Consider the following 15,685-nt stretch of genomic DNA (forward strand, 5'->3'; position numbering starts at 1 on the left):
GGCCCAGAACCCTCCTGCATCCCTGCTGGGGCAGCAGAGAAGAATTTTAAGCCAAAATTCTCAGCAGCAGCCACTGATAAGGAAGGCTTCACTTTTTCCTTCAGCGTCTCCCACGGGTGCTGAGCTCCTGCAGCTCCCACTGACCTCCCTGACGGGTGCTCAGCAAGCCTGAAAACAGGCTCCAGGGGGGCTTCTAAGGCAGAGCCACTGCCAGGCTCTTTGTCCTTTGAGATGCATTGCTAGGGCTGTGGGAGTTGGATTTAAACATCCTCCAGGAGCTGCCCAGGATTTGACAGCAGGCTGACGAGCCATCATGGCTGGTTACCACCTGGGGACGACCAGTCCAGGCTGGAGCCGAACCTGCGGTGTGGACACAAGAGGCACCGTACCCTGTTAACTGCGGCCAGCCAAGCAGAGGAACTTGGGAAATCTGTTTCGCCGTCAGGAATGATCTGGCCCAGGGAAGGGATGGAAGTGCAGGCTCAGGGAAGGTGCCAGACTTCTCAAGGATTGGGCCCAGGGCTCTTTGGAGAATCTGGCTGTAGATGTCCCCATGGGACCTGAGCGTTCAGGAGGGGACTGTGGATGCAGAGCACAGAATAGGTTGGCCCTGAGCCCTCCTGAAATTCAGCTCCGTCAGCTTCCCCATTGCTCTGCCCTTCACCCAGCAACTGTTCTCACTTCACTGGCCCCCATTCGACTCTCCCAGCCCCTTGGTAAGAACACGTGAGCACACAGAGCTCTGATGTGAAAACAGTTTATTAGCAGACTCAGAGAAACCTACACGCTCATTTCCACCTCTGGAGCAGAAGTGCTCGTGCACCAAGGACTGGGCTTTACTGCTGGGATGACGGCTGGGCAAGAGGCAAAGCCTGAATCTGATGGAGGTGGCGCTATCTGAGCAGGGGGGAGACACTCTCGACAATCCGAGACCCCGAGTAAAGGGAAGGCCCAGGCCAGTTTCATTACACCCAGAGCATGAGATCTACAGATTACAGACAGGTCAGTTTCTAAACATCGTGTCTGTAACAAACACTTGGGCATCAGTCTCCATTAGGGAGGAAGTGGGGACGGGGGTGTAAGTGTTGATGAGACAGGGTCTGGAGATCTCACCCCAGCTTTAAACAGAGCTCCTGGCTGCTTAGTGTTCTTTTAGCAGACAGGAAGAACGAAGGGAGTCTTTTTGATGGTGATGGCAGCGCAGTGAGGTCACTGGACGACACACACAAGCAATAGCTCCTATGTGCCCAGCTACACGTAGTTACTGGCCCCTCGGATGGCACATTGTGTGGAGACGGAGCTTGCAGGAACCGTAAGCAACCGCCGCTCTTTCGCGGCACTCACGTCTCCAGCCACCCCAGCCCGCTCCGCTTACAACGGCCACTCTCACCACATTTGCTGCACGTCAGACGTGGACTTGGTTTAAGATGACAGACTAGGGAATACGGGTTTTAGTGGCTGTGCAAGTGCCCGGCTGCGTTCCAGTATTTCCAGGAAGGGGCTTTATAAAGCTTAGCAAAGACTCTCTGCTTACTCTGGTGTGCTCTTCGACCACTCGCAGCATTCTACCCCTTTCCCAGATAGAGAGAAAGGCAGAGAAGGGCCTTGCCTCATGGGCACCCACAGAGACTCCCGACTGCTGTTCTAACCGCGGCTCGGGGGTGGGGTGAGGTGGGGGGTGTCACAGCTGTCTGTTGCGGACAATTCTTTCCCCACTGTTACAACAAAATAGTGTTAAAGGCAGAGAAATACAATCCCTGACTCGACCGCCAGCCAGAGGTTACCACGGTATTGTTAGAGCCTGTGCAAAGCCCCTCCCCAAACAGTCAAGGGGAGAAAGAGGAGGGGCCCTGTCCAGGAATTCACAATCCCACTCCGATGAAACAAGGCAGCAGCAGCCCCAGTGCCAAGCAGTGCAGGGATGAGGTTCTGCAAGGGAACGGGGGCTTCAGGAGGGATCTGAGGGAGGAAAGGGAGACCAGGGGAAGGGAGACGACAGGCCAGATGCAATATAGGCCAGTGGCACTAGGAGCAGTTTGCTGACATTTCAGATCGCAGCCCCAGGTGACTCCCACGTAGGGAGAGTCACAATTAAGGGCCGGCCCAAGTCCAGCCTGCAGAACGCTTCCATCTGAAATGTACAGATGAAAGGGAAGGTCTAAGCAGAGAGGCCTGCCCGGGCAAACACCAGCTGGGACTGTGCTCTTGAGACGATTCTACTTGCCGGGACACCCTGGGTCATCCTGTGTGATGGGGAGCAGAAAAGTGACGCCCCCTGTCCCCAGGGGCCTGGCCCTACAGAGCCAGCGTGTCTTTGATGAGCCGTCGCATGGTGGTGGTGACAGAGGAGCCGAGGGAGTCGGTGATCTGGTAGGAGATCTTGTAGAGGTAGGGCTGCACGTCCTTCAGGCCTGTGTCGAAGACGTTGTCCACCTCTGACTGGGTGGGCATTTTGGGCAGGTACTCGTGCCTGTTCATCACCTCCACGATGTTGATAATCTTCTCGCACAGTTTCTCTCCCACCTTCTCCCGGCAGATCTGCCGCTCCTGCTCATTGGCCAGGTTCACCACGTTGACCTTGATGGTCCACACCTCCCAGGGGATGCACTCATCCGAGAAGGGCCAGCGCGACTTCTTCTTCTGGTAGAACTCCAGGGAGATCTGCCCGATGCCGTCGCTGCCCGAGTATCGGAGGGCGTCCTGTGGAGAGAGCACCAGGCACAGTCAAGGTCAAGGTGCTTAGGGACACTGGAGCAAGGGCCATTTGGCCAAACCATGACAGACAGTCCCCAGCTCTGTCCTGGACAACCCCTATGGAATTAAGATAATTCAATACAGTTTAAGTTAAATCTTACAGAATTAGATTTAATCCACTGGGGCCCGCTGTATTTAAAATGCAGTGCTTTGTGTGTTGTTGTAGGGTTGAGTGTAACTTTCCTAGGGGCTTAGTAAATGGAGATGTTGGGAACTGCTAAGGACTTTGAGACAATGCGTGTAAAGTGAATTTCCTAGGACAAACCTGAGGAGTGAGAAGGATGCAAATGGCCCACTCCGAGTCCACCCTTTTGAAGCTGCGCCCTGGGGAGAGAAGCCAATTGTCTGGATCAAAGACCCCTGAACTGTATAAAGGGCAGAGGGGGCCTGTTCTGAACAGAAGCTGTGATGAACTTGTGACTACAAAGGAAACGCCTTGGTGGGGTGTGGAAGGACTGCCCCTGCCAGAGCCACGTGAGAGATGGGCGACGTGTTAGCATGTGTGTAGAATGTGCTTTCTTTGTAGTGCCTCTTGACTAAAGTAGGTTTGCACAGGAAGTGCTGGGTGGTGCCGTCCCACCATTAACCATCTCTGCAGAGAAAGCCAGCAGGTGTGGGCAGCTTCTCTGCTGGGAATAAAACCGTGAAGGCTGGCTGGAAGTACCCCATCCAAGACAGGCGATGGCCAGGGGCTGGACACCTGAGAGCAGGTGCCTTTGCTGGGCCATGGAGGAGGAACTACAGCTGCAGTTTCCCTGAGCTGTGACAGACCCCACTTAGCATTGATGGAGCCCCTGGCAAACACTAGTGATATGCAAGTATCAGCTCTAGCAATCTCTGATACTCAGCTGGCCCTGCCACCAGTGTCTGAACAGCTCATGTACCTCCCGCCCCCCAACAGCCCTCTACAGCAGAACAGTCTGGGTGGGAAACTGAGGCACAGTGAGGCTAAGTGACTTGCCCATGGTCACACATTGACTGTGGCAGAGCAGGGACATGAGCCCAGGTCTCCCAAGTTGCAGGCCAGCTCCTGACCACTAGGCCATTCCTCCTGTCATCAGAGAAGAGGAAGTTCAGACCCAAAGCTGCAGCGCCACGTAACTCAATTCTGCCAGGTGTGCATTTGCTCTGGAGAACCCAGAATCCCAAAAAGCGTAAAGGGGCATTTAAATGTTGTGCTTTGCAACCTTCATCGCTTTCCTTGATTATTAAGGAGGATTGTAAGTTCCTAGGGCTGGAAATCCAGGATGGGGCTGCCAAACTGGACACTGTACAGATGATAAAAGTATTTGAACAGTGATGACATCCAATCTCTCCACAACCCAGACACTACTGCTTCCCATGACTTTTTCAGCAGGATTTAGGACACCGTGGTTCATAATGCAGAAAACTCAAGGGATGATTTGTTCCCTAAATCTCCCTAGTTAAAATTCACAGCAACATGTGTCTTGGATTTAATTCCACAGAAACTCTGTCACAATCTGACCATCCCCAATATAGCCTCTAAATTAGCTGGGGCACAAATTGCATCGAATAGGCATTGTGAGATGGACAGTATCTAGGCCCCTCTGCATTACACACTGCGAGCTTTGAGCAATAGGCAGAGGGTGTCAGGCAAGGCATCAGAGAGAGAGAGCCGAAGCAGCAGGCAGAGATGTGTCTCTCCAAATGGTACTAGGACCACAGGATGCTGAATTGCCAGGGCTTCATGTCTCCTGCCATTAACTCTCTATGGCCTGGGGGAGTCAATGTATCCAGACCTCATCCATCCACAGAGCCACTGCCTCTCTCTACCTAGAACTACAAAATTCTCCTTTCCGCTCTGTGAGGACTCCGATGATGCTCTCTGTGAAGAAGGCTGTGTAGCCCCAAAGTGCAGGATGCTGGGTTCATTCCCAGCCCTTTGCAATGGAGTATTTTCCTACCTCAGATGACTTTTCACTTAGTGTCTTTTCCCCAGAGAATTTTCAAGCACTTCGCCTCACCACACCCATCGCTGGGGTTAGCTGGTTTACAGAGGAAGAATGCAATGCACTGAGGACGTGTCTTCATTACAGAGTTAACCTCCGTGATCGGCACCTGGTTAGCTCAGCCGTCCCCCCCTGCAATCTCTTTTTGTGTTTCTGTGTCCTCACTGGTTCTGCGCTCACCCTGGGGGCCTGGGGACGTATCCCAGGGTTCCCTGTGCTGAGACTCTAAGATTCCTTCCCAGTCCAAGTGAGGGAGACCTTGTCTGTCCTTTGGGGTGGAATTGTTGGAAGGGCGCTGGAGGACTATCAGCACTCGAACTATTCAGCCTGCATCCTTACTGCAGAATGATCAGGTCCCAGCCAGGGCTCTAACCCACCCTCCCAGCTGGGTCAGCTTGCCCAGGCTTAAAACATGTCCAGACTTGGGGCAGAGGCTCTTCTGGGTGGATGGCAGATGGCTGGGTTAAACCCTGGGGGGGGAGCCTAGGTTAACCGTGGAACGAGGACGCATCCTGGGAGGTTAAGGCCAAAACCTCTCATGCGGAGTACCTGCCTTTCAACACTTTGGGCCCGATTCACAGCAGCGCTACGGGCCTGCAGCTCCACCAACCCCTGTTGGGATTTCTGGTCTGCACATCCTCCGAGAAGTCAGCCAGGGTGACTGGCCCCAAGCTCTTTACCTTGAATTCCCCGACGGCCTTTCTCAGCGCCCGGTCCAGCTCCTCGGAGGAGACCCTGGCATAGGTGAAGTCAATGAAGTCGCAATCGACGTCCTGCGTCCCCACTGTCCCGATGGAGTAGGTCCCCTCCTTCTTGTAGTGGAACTTGCCGGTGCTGCGGTGGAGAAGGATGGTGTGGAGCACGGCAAGCATGGCCTCCTCGATCTGCCGGCCCTCCACCGAGACCTCCAGCACCTCAGCACGGCAGTTCATGGCAGTCTGCGCCTGCGAGGCCGATGTTTCCAGCTGGGGCGGCAGAGTGGTCCTCGCCCTGTAACCAAGCAACACGTCAGCACACTGTGACTGCAGGACAGACTGTGGCAGCAGAGAGGAGGGTGGGACTGGGGTAATGGCATCGGCCTGGGAAATCTGGGCACAAGTTCTCAGCTCTGCCACTGACTGTGGGACCTTGGCCATGTCTCTTCGCGTCCCCAGGCCCCACTTCCCCAGCTGTACAATGGAGAGAACCACCCTCCTGTCCTCCTGACCGTACAGAGAGAGTGAACTCTTGTGGGCAGGAACAGTTCTCAACATGGCAGGGCTCTGTCTGGATGTCCAGGCACGGCCGTGCCACTGATTGTCACCATAGCAGAACAGCCAGGGTCAGTCGTTTGCTCACAAGCAGGGTGTGTCAATTGTTGGTGCGAGCAGGGCCCCAGGAATCACGTGATCTGAGTTCCATTCCGGACTCTGCCACAGACTTGCTTGGTGGCCACGAGCAAGGCCTGGCCTCCCTGTTCCTCAGCTCACTGCTCTGCAACAGGAGGGTAACCGTCAGCCTTCCTCGCCCTCAGCCACACGGCACATGCTGACACTTGACAGAGGCAACACTACATTGTCACCTTTCGTTGGAACTTATTAATAAAGCCTTGCACTGCTACAGCACCTTTCATCAGAGGATCTCGGCAGGCTCTGCAACCATGAACTAAGCCGCCCAGCCCCACTGTGCGCTAGGCATCTTCCCCAGATGTGAAACAGGGATGAGGCACAGAGACATGACATTCTCAGGCTCACACAGCAAGAAAGGAAAAAAGCGCTGAATAAATGGAGCCCTCGCTCTCACTCCCTTGCTCTAACCACTACAGCACACTGCCTCGAGATGCCTGCTTGAACATATATTTTTGCAGTTATTCTCGATAAAGAATATTTTTACTGTAGGAAAATACATTTTTTTTTCCTTTTGTAGAAAGCATTATAACCCCGCATGTCGGGGACTAACTGAATGGCAACGGACCATGATAAAGAATAACCGTTCCCGTCCTTTTGTCTCACATGTCCAGGGTGTGACCCGAAACAACCTCGGGATCTTCCAAGTCTTGCAAAACAAGGCGGAGATCTCCAGAGATGTGTCAGCTTGATGTTAAACCTGCAGGGGAACTGGGGATTGGGGTGGGAGGCTATTTCTGCTGTGGAAAGCCAAAGCAATCAGCCTCCTAACCACATCTGTAAAAGAAGTCTGTCTGTAATGATAGCAGAGACTGCCCCCTAGTGATTCCTATTTAAGGTGACACAAACACCCTTCTCTTATTTAAAAAATGGGGGAGGAGATCCGATAGGCCCGGGGTACTCCAGACCAAACAACATTTCATGCTTCCGCCCCTCCCAGAAAGACGATTTCGTAACCTGGCTCAGCTAGCACCTGGAAAGTCGGTTTTTACAACCAGCTTGTGAGTTGTCCACAGACTGGCCACGACATGCAGAGCCAGACTGAAGCCGTTTCAAAAAACACCCCGTGTCTGCATTAGCAAGAGGAGACCGATTCTTTAGATCAGGGTTATAGGAAACTGCATCTCCTCTTAAGCAGCGGTGATGGCTGATGAATGATCCTCTAGTCTGAAGAGAGGTAAGAAAGCTTAGCACCCACCCTAGCAAGGTGCCCTAGACAGACACTGTGGTCGTGGGTGTCCAGGAGACGCTGCTGTGATGGGTGTAGACAGGAGTCGCAAGTTGGGCCCTGTCTGGGTGAGGTGGTTTCTCTGGTACATTTGTAATGCACAGCAGGTCCCGTGTATTGACCCGTGAAGGAGGAGAGAGAACTGGGCCGTGAGAAGGCCAGGAAAAGCCCCTCCTCCAGCCCCTGGGGCTCTCTTCTCTGCTACAGGTAAGTGATCAACACTGGAATTTTGTCCGGTTTGCTCCCTGGCTTCTGACACCAGGGAGACGTCCCTTCGCCCTTGTGTGCCTCAGTTTCCCCACCACTTGACAGGCTTGTACAGACCCGCCTCTCGGAGGAGAAGGGTGGATGAGTCCAGTGGTGTCTATCCAGCGCTGGCAGCTCCTTGGACGGAAGGGCCCGAGACGGGCAGTGTGATCACCACTTCGGGGTGCTCCCAAGTCACGGTGGGAACCCCGCCCCCCATCTCCTCTGGTGTCACCACGGGATCCTCACACCCGCTGCAGACCAGCAAGAGCAGCTCAGCGACCTGACTCCCGCTCAGAAGGGGGATCCCCGCGACCCCAGGCGTCAGGGCCCTGGCTGCCTGCAGGAGGCGATTCCTGGGAACTGGGGAGGCAAGTTCCTGTGGCACAGGATCCCGCTCACAGGGCCCGTCCGGAGCAGGGGGAGATCGCTGGGGAATGGGGACATGGGGGGGTCCGGCCGGAGGGGGGGGGCGGAATGGGGAGATGGGGGGGCCCGTCCGGAGCAGGGGGAGATCGCCGGGGAATGGGGAGATGGGGGGGGCCTGGCTGGGGCGGGGGGGGCCCCGGCCTGAATGGGGGGGGGAAGGGGAATGGGGACATGGGGGGGTCCGGCTGGGGCGGGGGGGGCCCGGCCTGAATGGGGAGGAAGGGGAATGGGGAGATGGGGGGGGTCCGGCTGGGACGGGGGGGCGGAATGGGGAAATGGGGGGGCCTGGCCGGAGCGGGGGGGGACGGAATGGGGAGATGGGGGGTCCGGCTGGGGCGGGGGGGCGGAATGGGGAGATGGGGGGGCCTGGCCGGAGCGGGGAGAGATCGCTGGGGAATGGGGAGATGGGGGGGCCCGGCTGGGGCGGGGGGGCGGAATGGGGAAATGGGGGGGCGGGGGGGCCCGGCCTGAATGGGGGGGAAGGGGAATGGGGACATGGGGGGGCCCGGCGAGAGCGGGGTGGGAAGTTGGGGGAGTGTGGGCCCCGGCCGGGAGTCTCCCGGGAGGGGTCCCGGCCCGGGGGTCATGGGAGGTCCCGGCCGGGAGTCTCCCGGGAGGGGTCCCGGCCCGGGGGCGTTATGGGAGGTCCCGGCCGGGAGTCTCCCGGGGAGCGGGGCCAAGCCGGGACGAACCACCTGCCTCCCCCCGACTCACCGTCCTCCGCCGCCGGCCGTGGTCCCCCCTCCGCCTGGACTGAACCACCCCCGCCCGGCACAGGGGGAGTGAGACCTTGGAACGTCCCATCCCAGGGAATGGGGAGCGTGGAATAGACCATCTGCGCCGGGCAAACCATCATCTTCCTCTGACTCCCCCAGGCCCCCCTTTTCCCTTCAAGGAGTGGGGGAAACAGCATTTACTTTTGTTTCTTTTTATTTATTTTGGAACCCCCCAAACAAAACAAACTTGTTAACGAATCCCCCCTCTCCAGCTCTGACTTGGTTTGTTCCGAAAAAGAACAACCACAGAGCTGGCCCTGAGGGCGCCAAAGAGCGCCCCACTTCGCAGGGCGGGCGGCAGCGTTGGCTCTCGGCTGCCCCCTGGCTTGGCGGACTCGCTGGGCGGTGATACTGCAGGAGCCCAGGCCCCTCCACGTGGGTTTCTCCCCCTTGGTGAACTGGGGGTAACCTTGGTTTGCACCGGGCTGGCGCTGCAGCCCCTGAAAGTCCTGGCTCAGACTCAGAAATCCCCGAGTTTGGCAGGCGAGCAGGAGGTTGTGATGACGCCGCTGGGTTTCTTTGCCTTGGCCCCGGCTGTGGATTCCCGGAGGGTTCCTCACACCACCGAATCTTTAATTCCTGGGGACTCCAGGACAGCCCTGGAGGGTTGGCAATGGCAGCCCTACCTGGGTCACAGTTCCTGCCTTTTCTCTGCAACCACTTCCTTTGAAAGCAAGCTGAGCGCCGGGAACACCCGCTCGAAAAGGGACCCTGGCGGCTCTGGTCTGCACCGCCGACTGGGCCATTAAAGGTCCGGTCGGCGGGGCTGCAGGGCTAAGGTGGGCTGGTCCCTGCCTGTTCTGGGGGACCGCGCTGCCCCCCGGAAGTGGCCAGCAGGTCTGGCTCCTAGGTGGGGGGGCCACAGGCCTTTGTGCATTGCCCAAGTGCTGGCTCCACACTTCCATTGGCCGGGAACCCAGAGCCCCCCCAACCCCAGAGCCCCTCCTGCACCCCAGAGCCCACACCCCAAGCCCAGTGCCCCCCAAGCCTGGAGTCCCCTCCTGCACCCCAGAGCCTGCACCCTGATCCCAGAGCCCCCCCAAGCCCAGAGCCTCCTCCTGCACCCCAGAGCCTGAGCTCAGAGCCCCCCCCAAACCCAGAGCATCCTCCACCCCACAGCCTCCCAAGCCTGGAGTCCCCTCCTTCACGCCAGAGCCCTCATGCCCCCCACACTCCAATCCCCAGCCCAGAGCCCCCTCCCACACCCTGAACCCCTCATCCCTGGCCCAAGCCCAGAGCCCTCATCCCCTCCTGCCTCAACGCACAGCCCCCTCCCACATTCCAAATTCCTCGGCCCCACCCCTCAGCCTGGAGCCCTCTCACACACCCCAAACCCCTCATCCCCAGCCCCTAGCCAGAGGGCTCATCCTCTCCTGCACCCCAACTCTCTGCTCCAGCTGGAGCCCCCTCCTGCACCCTGAACCCCTCATTTCTGTTCCCATCCCAGAGCTCGCACCGCCATTTAGAGCCCTCACCCCCTCCCACACCCCAACCCCCTGCCCCAGACCAGTGAAGTGAGTGAGGCTGGGGAAGAGTGGGAGGCAGGGCCTCAGGGAAGAGGCAGTGCTAGGGTGTTCAGTTTGGTGTGATTAGAAAGTTGGCAACCCTAGCTGAGAGTCACATGAATCCAGGAGTTGGGGCTATAGGAAATACACCAAATATTGCCAGCATTAGCAACCCTGAACATTATTTATACAGGGCCTCAGATGACTCCGCACCTGCTCCAAGGGAATAAAGCGCCAACTGTTTGAAAAATACAGAGCAGCTTAATGTTTAGAGGGAGATTGTTCTGTCTTTTGCTCTTTAAACAACGCCGTGAAGAAACCCCACTACCACAGTCCATCCCAAGCAACCAGGCTCCCCAAACCTGTCACACCCAGCCCCACACACTCTGCTATTCTGGGGCTTCAGCAAACCAGAGAGCACCACTAACAGGCTCACAGATCACTGAACGGGGCCCTAGCCTGTTCCTAAACACTACAGGAGTGTGCAGGGCAGACTCCTCCATTTGCATCCAAACCAGGCTGTTACGAAGCTGCCCTGAGGAGGAGGAGGGACCCAAATTTCATTTGACCTGGGGCCTCACTCAAGCAAGAATCCTACTGAAGCCAGCAGGAGCTTTGCCTGCGGCGTGACCTTTGCTGAGTCCATTCTCTCTCCCCCTAGCACAGTGCAGGTCCAGAGGTGCTGTGTGTCTGAGCCGGGACAGCCCTGGTAGCGTGTCAAATATTCTCCCTGGTCCTCCTCAAACTGGGTGTCATCTCTCACTGGCTCCGCGGGGCAGATAGCACCGGCAAGGGCTTATGCCGTCACTGTCCTGCCAGGCTATTTATACATGGTGCCTGAATGGGCTATTCCTAGCGCTGAGCTCTGGGCTGCCCGTCGGTGAGGTCATTCCGCTGGGAACCCTCCTATCCCGCTGGGAAGCTTTGTCTTAGGGTGTGATCCAGGGAAGGGACGTCGGGGACGGGTGAGAGCCCCAGACTCGCCCTTCCTCCCCTGCTGCTGCGTCATTACATCAGAGTTACTTATTTTTATTTTTTACACTGAGGAGGAAGGTTGATTCTGTGAATAAAGCACCGCTCGGGAGTCAAGACTCCTGGGTTCTAGCCCCAGTTCTGGGAGTGGGGTCCACTGGTTAGCACAGGGAGAACTGGAGCCAGGAGACCCGCATTCTCTTTCTGCCTTGACCAGGGACTTGTATGGCAAATTGTTTCGCTGCTCTGTGTGCCTCAGTTTCCCCACAGGGCAGGGAATAACTGGGTGGTATTTCTCAAGCGCGTTAAGATCATTCAGTGGAAGGAGCCAGTTTTAAAGGGCGGCTGCTTGCAGGGTTCAGTTCTTATAGTTGCAGGGAGGAAGAACTTGGCTGGAGTATATATGAGCGAGCTTTGGACACAGCTCCCTAGGGGTCAGAGAGCAGCCTGGGGCGCCTGTAGGATCGGAGATGGGGCCCCTGCAGGGCAGTGTGGCCAGCTGTCCTTCCCAATGCGGCGCAGTCCACGCCAGGCATTAGGAGACCCTGAGTCTGATTCTCTGTTGTCCTGCTGCGCCCCTTGGATTATTTACACTAGTGCTGAGTGAGTGTGAGTCGCTGGCACTTTGCACAGGCCCAGCGAACGGCACAAGGTGCAGAGCAATGGCAAAGGGGGCCTCAGTGAGCTGGGGACCTAGAGAAAGCCCCAGGGTCTGGCTGTGGCCAGCAGCAACCTCAGCACAGGACCCTCTTTCCGTTCACTACGGCTGCGCTTGGAGCAGGGATGCTGACAATGGCCAGGTGTCCTGCTCCACCAGCCCCTGGCAGGCGCAAGAGCTCAAAGCCAATGAGATCAGCACCCGGCGGCTAGATGCTGGCGGGGGTCCAATGGGGAGGCCGGGTGGGCACTCCTCTCAGAGCTGGGACGACCATGCAGCCTTATAGTCTGGTTCCCCCTGCACCCCAGCCAGCCATTGACAGGCATTCAGAGGGGGCTGCCCAGGCCTGGGGTGGCGCAGAGGCAGGGCTGGGGGTTGGAAGCTGACAGGCTGCTGCGCGCCCCTGGAAGAATGCTGGGCTGTATAAATAGCCCTGGGGTGAGGAGAGCCCAGGTTTGACAAGTGCCAGCGGATGGATTTCACTGGGGTGCTGCCAAGGCCAAAGGAATTCGGGGGCCGTCACTGCAGGGCGCACTGCCCTGGCTGGGAAGGGGACAGGCCCTGCCCTGTGCTGGGCTGGAGAGTCTGGGACAGGCCCCCCAGCGCAGAGCTGCCAGCAAGGGGTCCAAGGTGCTTTGGTGGTGGCTCACTGACAGCAGAGATCTGGACTCGGTCGCCCCCATCACCACCACAGCAGTGTTAGGGCATTTACCCACCGGTCTTCCTTGGGCAATTTTCCAGCCTGCCCTATTTGCCATTGTTGCACGACCCTCCTTGTCACGATAAAACTAGTGAGCGGTTTTACAGCCCCACCTCGCACGCCCCCGTCACAAGTGGGTAGCTGATTACTCCCTGTGAAGTGGATCAGCATTAGCCCCATTTTAGAGATGGGGATACCAAGGCATGTGGCGACTTTAAAAGAGTCAGCTAAGGTCACAGAATGAGAGAAGTTGTCAGCGCTGGCCCGAGAACGCAGATCCCCTGACACCAGCTCCCCGGGCACAACCCACCACCTACATCCCAAGCGTCCTGCTTGTGTTACTGGTTGGCACAATGCGCCCTGATCCTTGTCTAGCACCATCCAGTGTTAGAGTTCCCACCCTCCCTGGGCAGCCGCCACTGGGGGGCGACAGTCACACACGCTGGAGAAGGTCTGGCAGCTTTTTCCCTTGTGGGCAAAAGCCCTGGAGGTGAGGGTCTCAATTCACTTCCCATCTCTACCACAGACTCCCTGTGGGCGTGGGTTTGTAAAATGAGTCTAAGTCCTTTTCTCCAGCCCTTTGGGGCGCGAGCTCTGCGGGGCCTACCGGCTCTCAGCATGGTCTGGGCAGCACCTTGTGCAGCAGGGCTCTGTCCGGGAACATTGTTACCCTGTGCAAGGTGCAGCCCTGCTCCCAGGAGACACACTGCAGATACCAAACAGCAGAGCACAGGCGCTGGCGTCGTTTCCCAACTCTCGGGGCTTTAAGGAGGCAGAAGGAAACCGTCTCTCTCATGCTGTATTGAGACGTTTGGCAGGTTGCAGCTGGGCTGGATAAGAGCTGCTCATATTTGCTTCTGAAAGTATTTTCCAAAGGTACCAACCCCGGCTACAGTTGTCCTGGCCTCACGCATGCCTGCCACAGCCTGGAGCCCTGGTGCCCGGGGAAGCAGCACGGTGATTGATTAGAATGTCAGGAACACTGACCAAAATACCAAACTGCTGATTGCATCATTTTAACATGACCTGTCTCTGTTAGGACACTTGAAATGCAGCTACCCTGGCTACCACTGACCCTGGGCTGCAAGCCAAGGCCCCAGCCCTGCCTCGGTGGCCATGAGCTGTAGGTGCAGGCTCAGGCCCTCAGGGGCACAGGATGAGTCACAAGCCATGACTGACTGGGGACAGCCCGTGGTGAATAGCCTGTTGCAACACAGAGAGCGGAAGGAGAAAGAACTATGCTAGTGAGCGCAGGAGTGCAGACACACACACGGAGAGCTGATATTTCACACCGCAGGCAGATCACGTGGGGGGAACAAGGGCCAATTTCCCAGACTCCCTCCCCTACAAATCGAATCCTGGAGAGGGAGTGCTGAGCCCCCACCCCACAGCCTGTACTGGGGCCCCAGTGCTGTGATCCACTCAGTCCCCCCCGCCCAATTGGTGCTTAAACATCTGGACATCAGTGGGGGCCGAATCTCTTTGCTGCCTTGGGGCCAGTGAGCGGGGGCTGCTCAGCCACTGGCCAGATGCTGCAGGGCTTGGACGTGAAGCCTTGCAAACCCTGCATGGTGATAGATACTGCCCTGCCCACCCTGCACCTTGCAGCTAGCAGCCCCGGGGCCTGCCCAGCTCCTGCTGGAGGCAGGTCCCAGTCACTGATACTAAAGGGCCCAGCCAGAGGCGGGCAGCAAGCCGGTGCAGGTGAAACGCCAGCAAGGGCTGATCCGGCACACAAACCTCGCTGATTTCAGGGGAGCCACAGCAGCATTCTGCTCCCCCAGCCTGTCCGGGGAAAAGTGGTGCTCGGATTCAGGTGTACTGGGCAGAGCATGCCAAGGCCTGAGCTGGGTGGTGAGGGAGAGACGGGTCATGAACCCAGCCCCAGAGGCAAACAGCAGAGCTGAGGGTAAACAGCAGCTGCCCGTGCGGGGCCCATGACAGGGGTGACTGAGCAATGGGTTTTGCCAGAGTGGGGTGGGCATAGGAGGATGGGCTGCAGGCGACAGCCTGCTCCCAGCTGCACTGGATTCAAGGCAGTTATTCAGGATTGCACTGGGTCTAGCTGAGATCAGAATCTGGCCCTGACCCTGGCGTGATCAGGGGGTGACTCTGGATTCAGCCCAGCAATTAGGAGTTCCTCTCTTTTCACACTAGTGACTTAGCTGCCCCTGCTGGTTCTGGCATGCCGGCGCCTTCCAGGGGCAGAGCTGGTTACAATAGGCCAGGCGGGGATTGCCTCTGCTCCTGGGTCCCACCCACAAATGGGTGAGAGCACAGCACAGCACAGCCTCCCCGGGCAAGAGAGCACCCCTGGGTGCAGGCCATGCAGACAGGCTTTGCCCTGCATGGGGCCCAAGGGCTCCATTTGCTGCCTCCTCCCCAGCGGGCACAGGGAGACTCCCCAAGTCAAAGCACAGTGACACCCGATTCACCCCCGCCTGACGCAGCCGTTGGCACGCACGCCACGCTCCCTTGGCATGGGTGGAAGTGACGACACAAGGCCCAGGGCAGGACAGACTCAGTCCCGGCTATTTCTACAAATCCCAGGTCCCCAGCACTTGGCTGTGGCCACCGGAGCTCATTAAACCCAAACAAACGATTTCAAACCAAGGGTCTGGCTACACTCGAAACACGGCAGGGCTTTGAAGTGAGTGTGGTCGCAGCGCCAGAGCTCTCCCAGCGCTGCACGTACTCCACATCTTCATGGGGTGTAGCTTGCAGCGGCTCCCAGCGCTGCGGCACTGTTTACGCTGGCGCTTTGCAGCGCTCAGGGGGGTGTTTTTTCACACCCCTGAGTGAGAAAGTGGCAGCGCTGTAAAGTGCCAGTGCAGCCAAGGCCCGAGTCTGCTTCCCTCCCCCCACCCGCCCGTCGGTCACTTGCTTTGGGGCTTTTCGCTGCCCTGGAACAACGAGAGACTCTCCTCAGGCTGGGTGGAGGAGAGCCCTGCTGCCTGGCCACCCCTAGCCCCGGGTGGGAACCTGCAAGTCCAAACAGAAGGGCTGCGCTTTGGTGCTCGGGCAAGGGCAACAAGCCCAGTGTATGTGCTTAGCTAGCGAGG

At 57.7% G+C, this 15,685-nt stretch overlaps 1 protein-coding gene across 3 annotated transcripts; it reads right to left on the bottom strand.

The window, feature by feature from the left end:
• Nucleotides 1-741: 741 nt before the first annotated feature.
• ATG101 (autophagy related 101) lies at nucleotides 742-8,827 on the bottom strand. Of its 3 annotated transcripts, none has more exons than XM_030554882.1 (3): nucleotides 8,727-8,827; nucleotides 5,405-5,714; nucleotides 742-2,700 (listed from the first exon to the last, which is right to left on the bottom strand). In XM_030554882.1, exons 2-3 carry the CDS (start codon nucleotides 5,654-5,656, stop codon nucleotides 2,296-2,298), a joined length of 657 nt encoding a protein of 218 aa, XP_030410742.1. In that variant the 5' UTR covers nucleotides 5,657-5,714; nucleotides 8,727-8,827; the 3' UTR covers nucleotides 742-2,295. The 3 variants fall into 3 exon arrangements, with proteins under 3 accessions (XP_030410742.1, XP_030410743.1, XP_030410744.1); XM_030554883.1 differs by lacking the exon at nucleotides 8,727-8,827 and adding an exon at nucleotides 7,662-7,837; XM_030554884.1 differs by lacking the exon at nucleotides 8,727-8,827 and adding an exon at nucleotides 6,063-6,197.
• Nucleotides 8,828-15,685: the final 6,858 nt, after the last annotated feature.

The sequence above is a fragment of the Gopherus evgoodei genome, chromosome 3, assembly GCF_007399415.2.
Source record: "Gopherus evgoodei ecotype Sinaloan lineage chromosome 3, rGopEvg1_v1.p, whole genome shotgun sequence".
NCBI classification, from domain to species: Eukaryota; Metazoa; Chordata; order Testudines; family Testudinidae; genus Gopherus; species Gopherus evgoodei.

What these genes read in the sequence shown, in the direction of transcription:
- ATG101 (XM_030554882.1), bottom strand. Translation starts at nt 5,656, where the DNA reads ATGAACTGCCGTGCTGAGGTGCTGGAGGTCTCGGTGGAGGGCCGGCAG. An exon ending in AGGCCGTCGGGGAATTCAAG is followed by an intron (nt 2,701 to 5,404) that starts GTAAAGAGCTTG and finishes CTCTCTCCACAG; the next exon opens with GACGCCCTCCGATACTCGGG.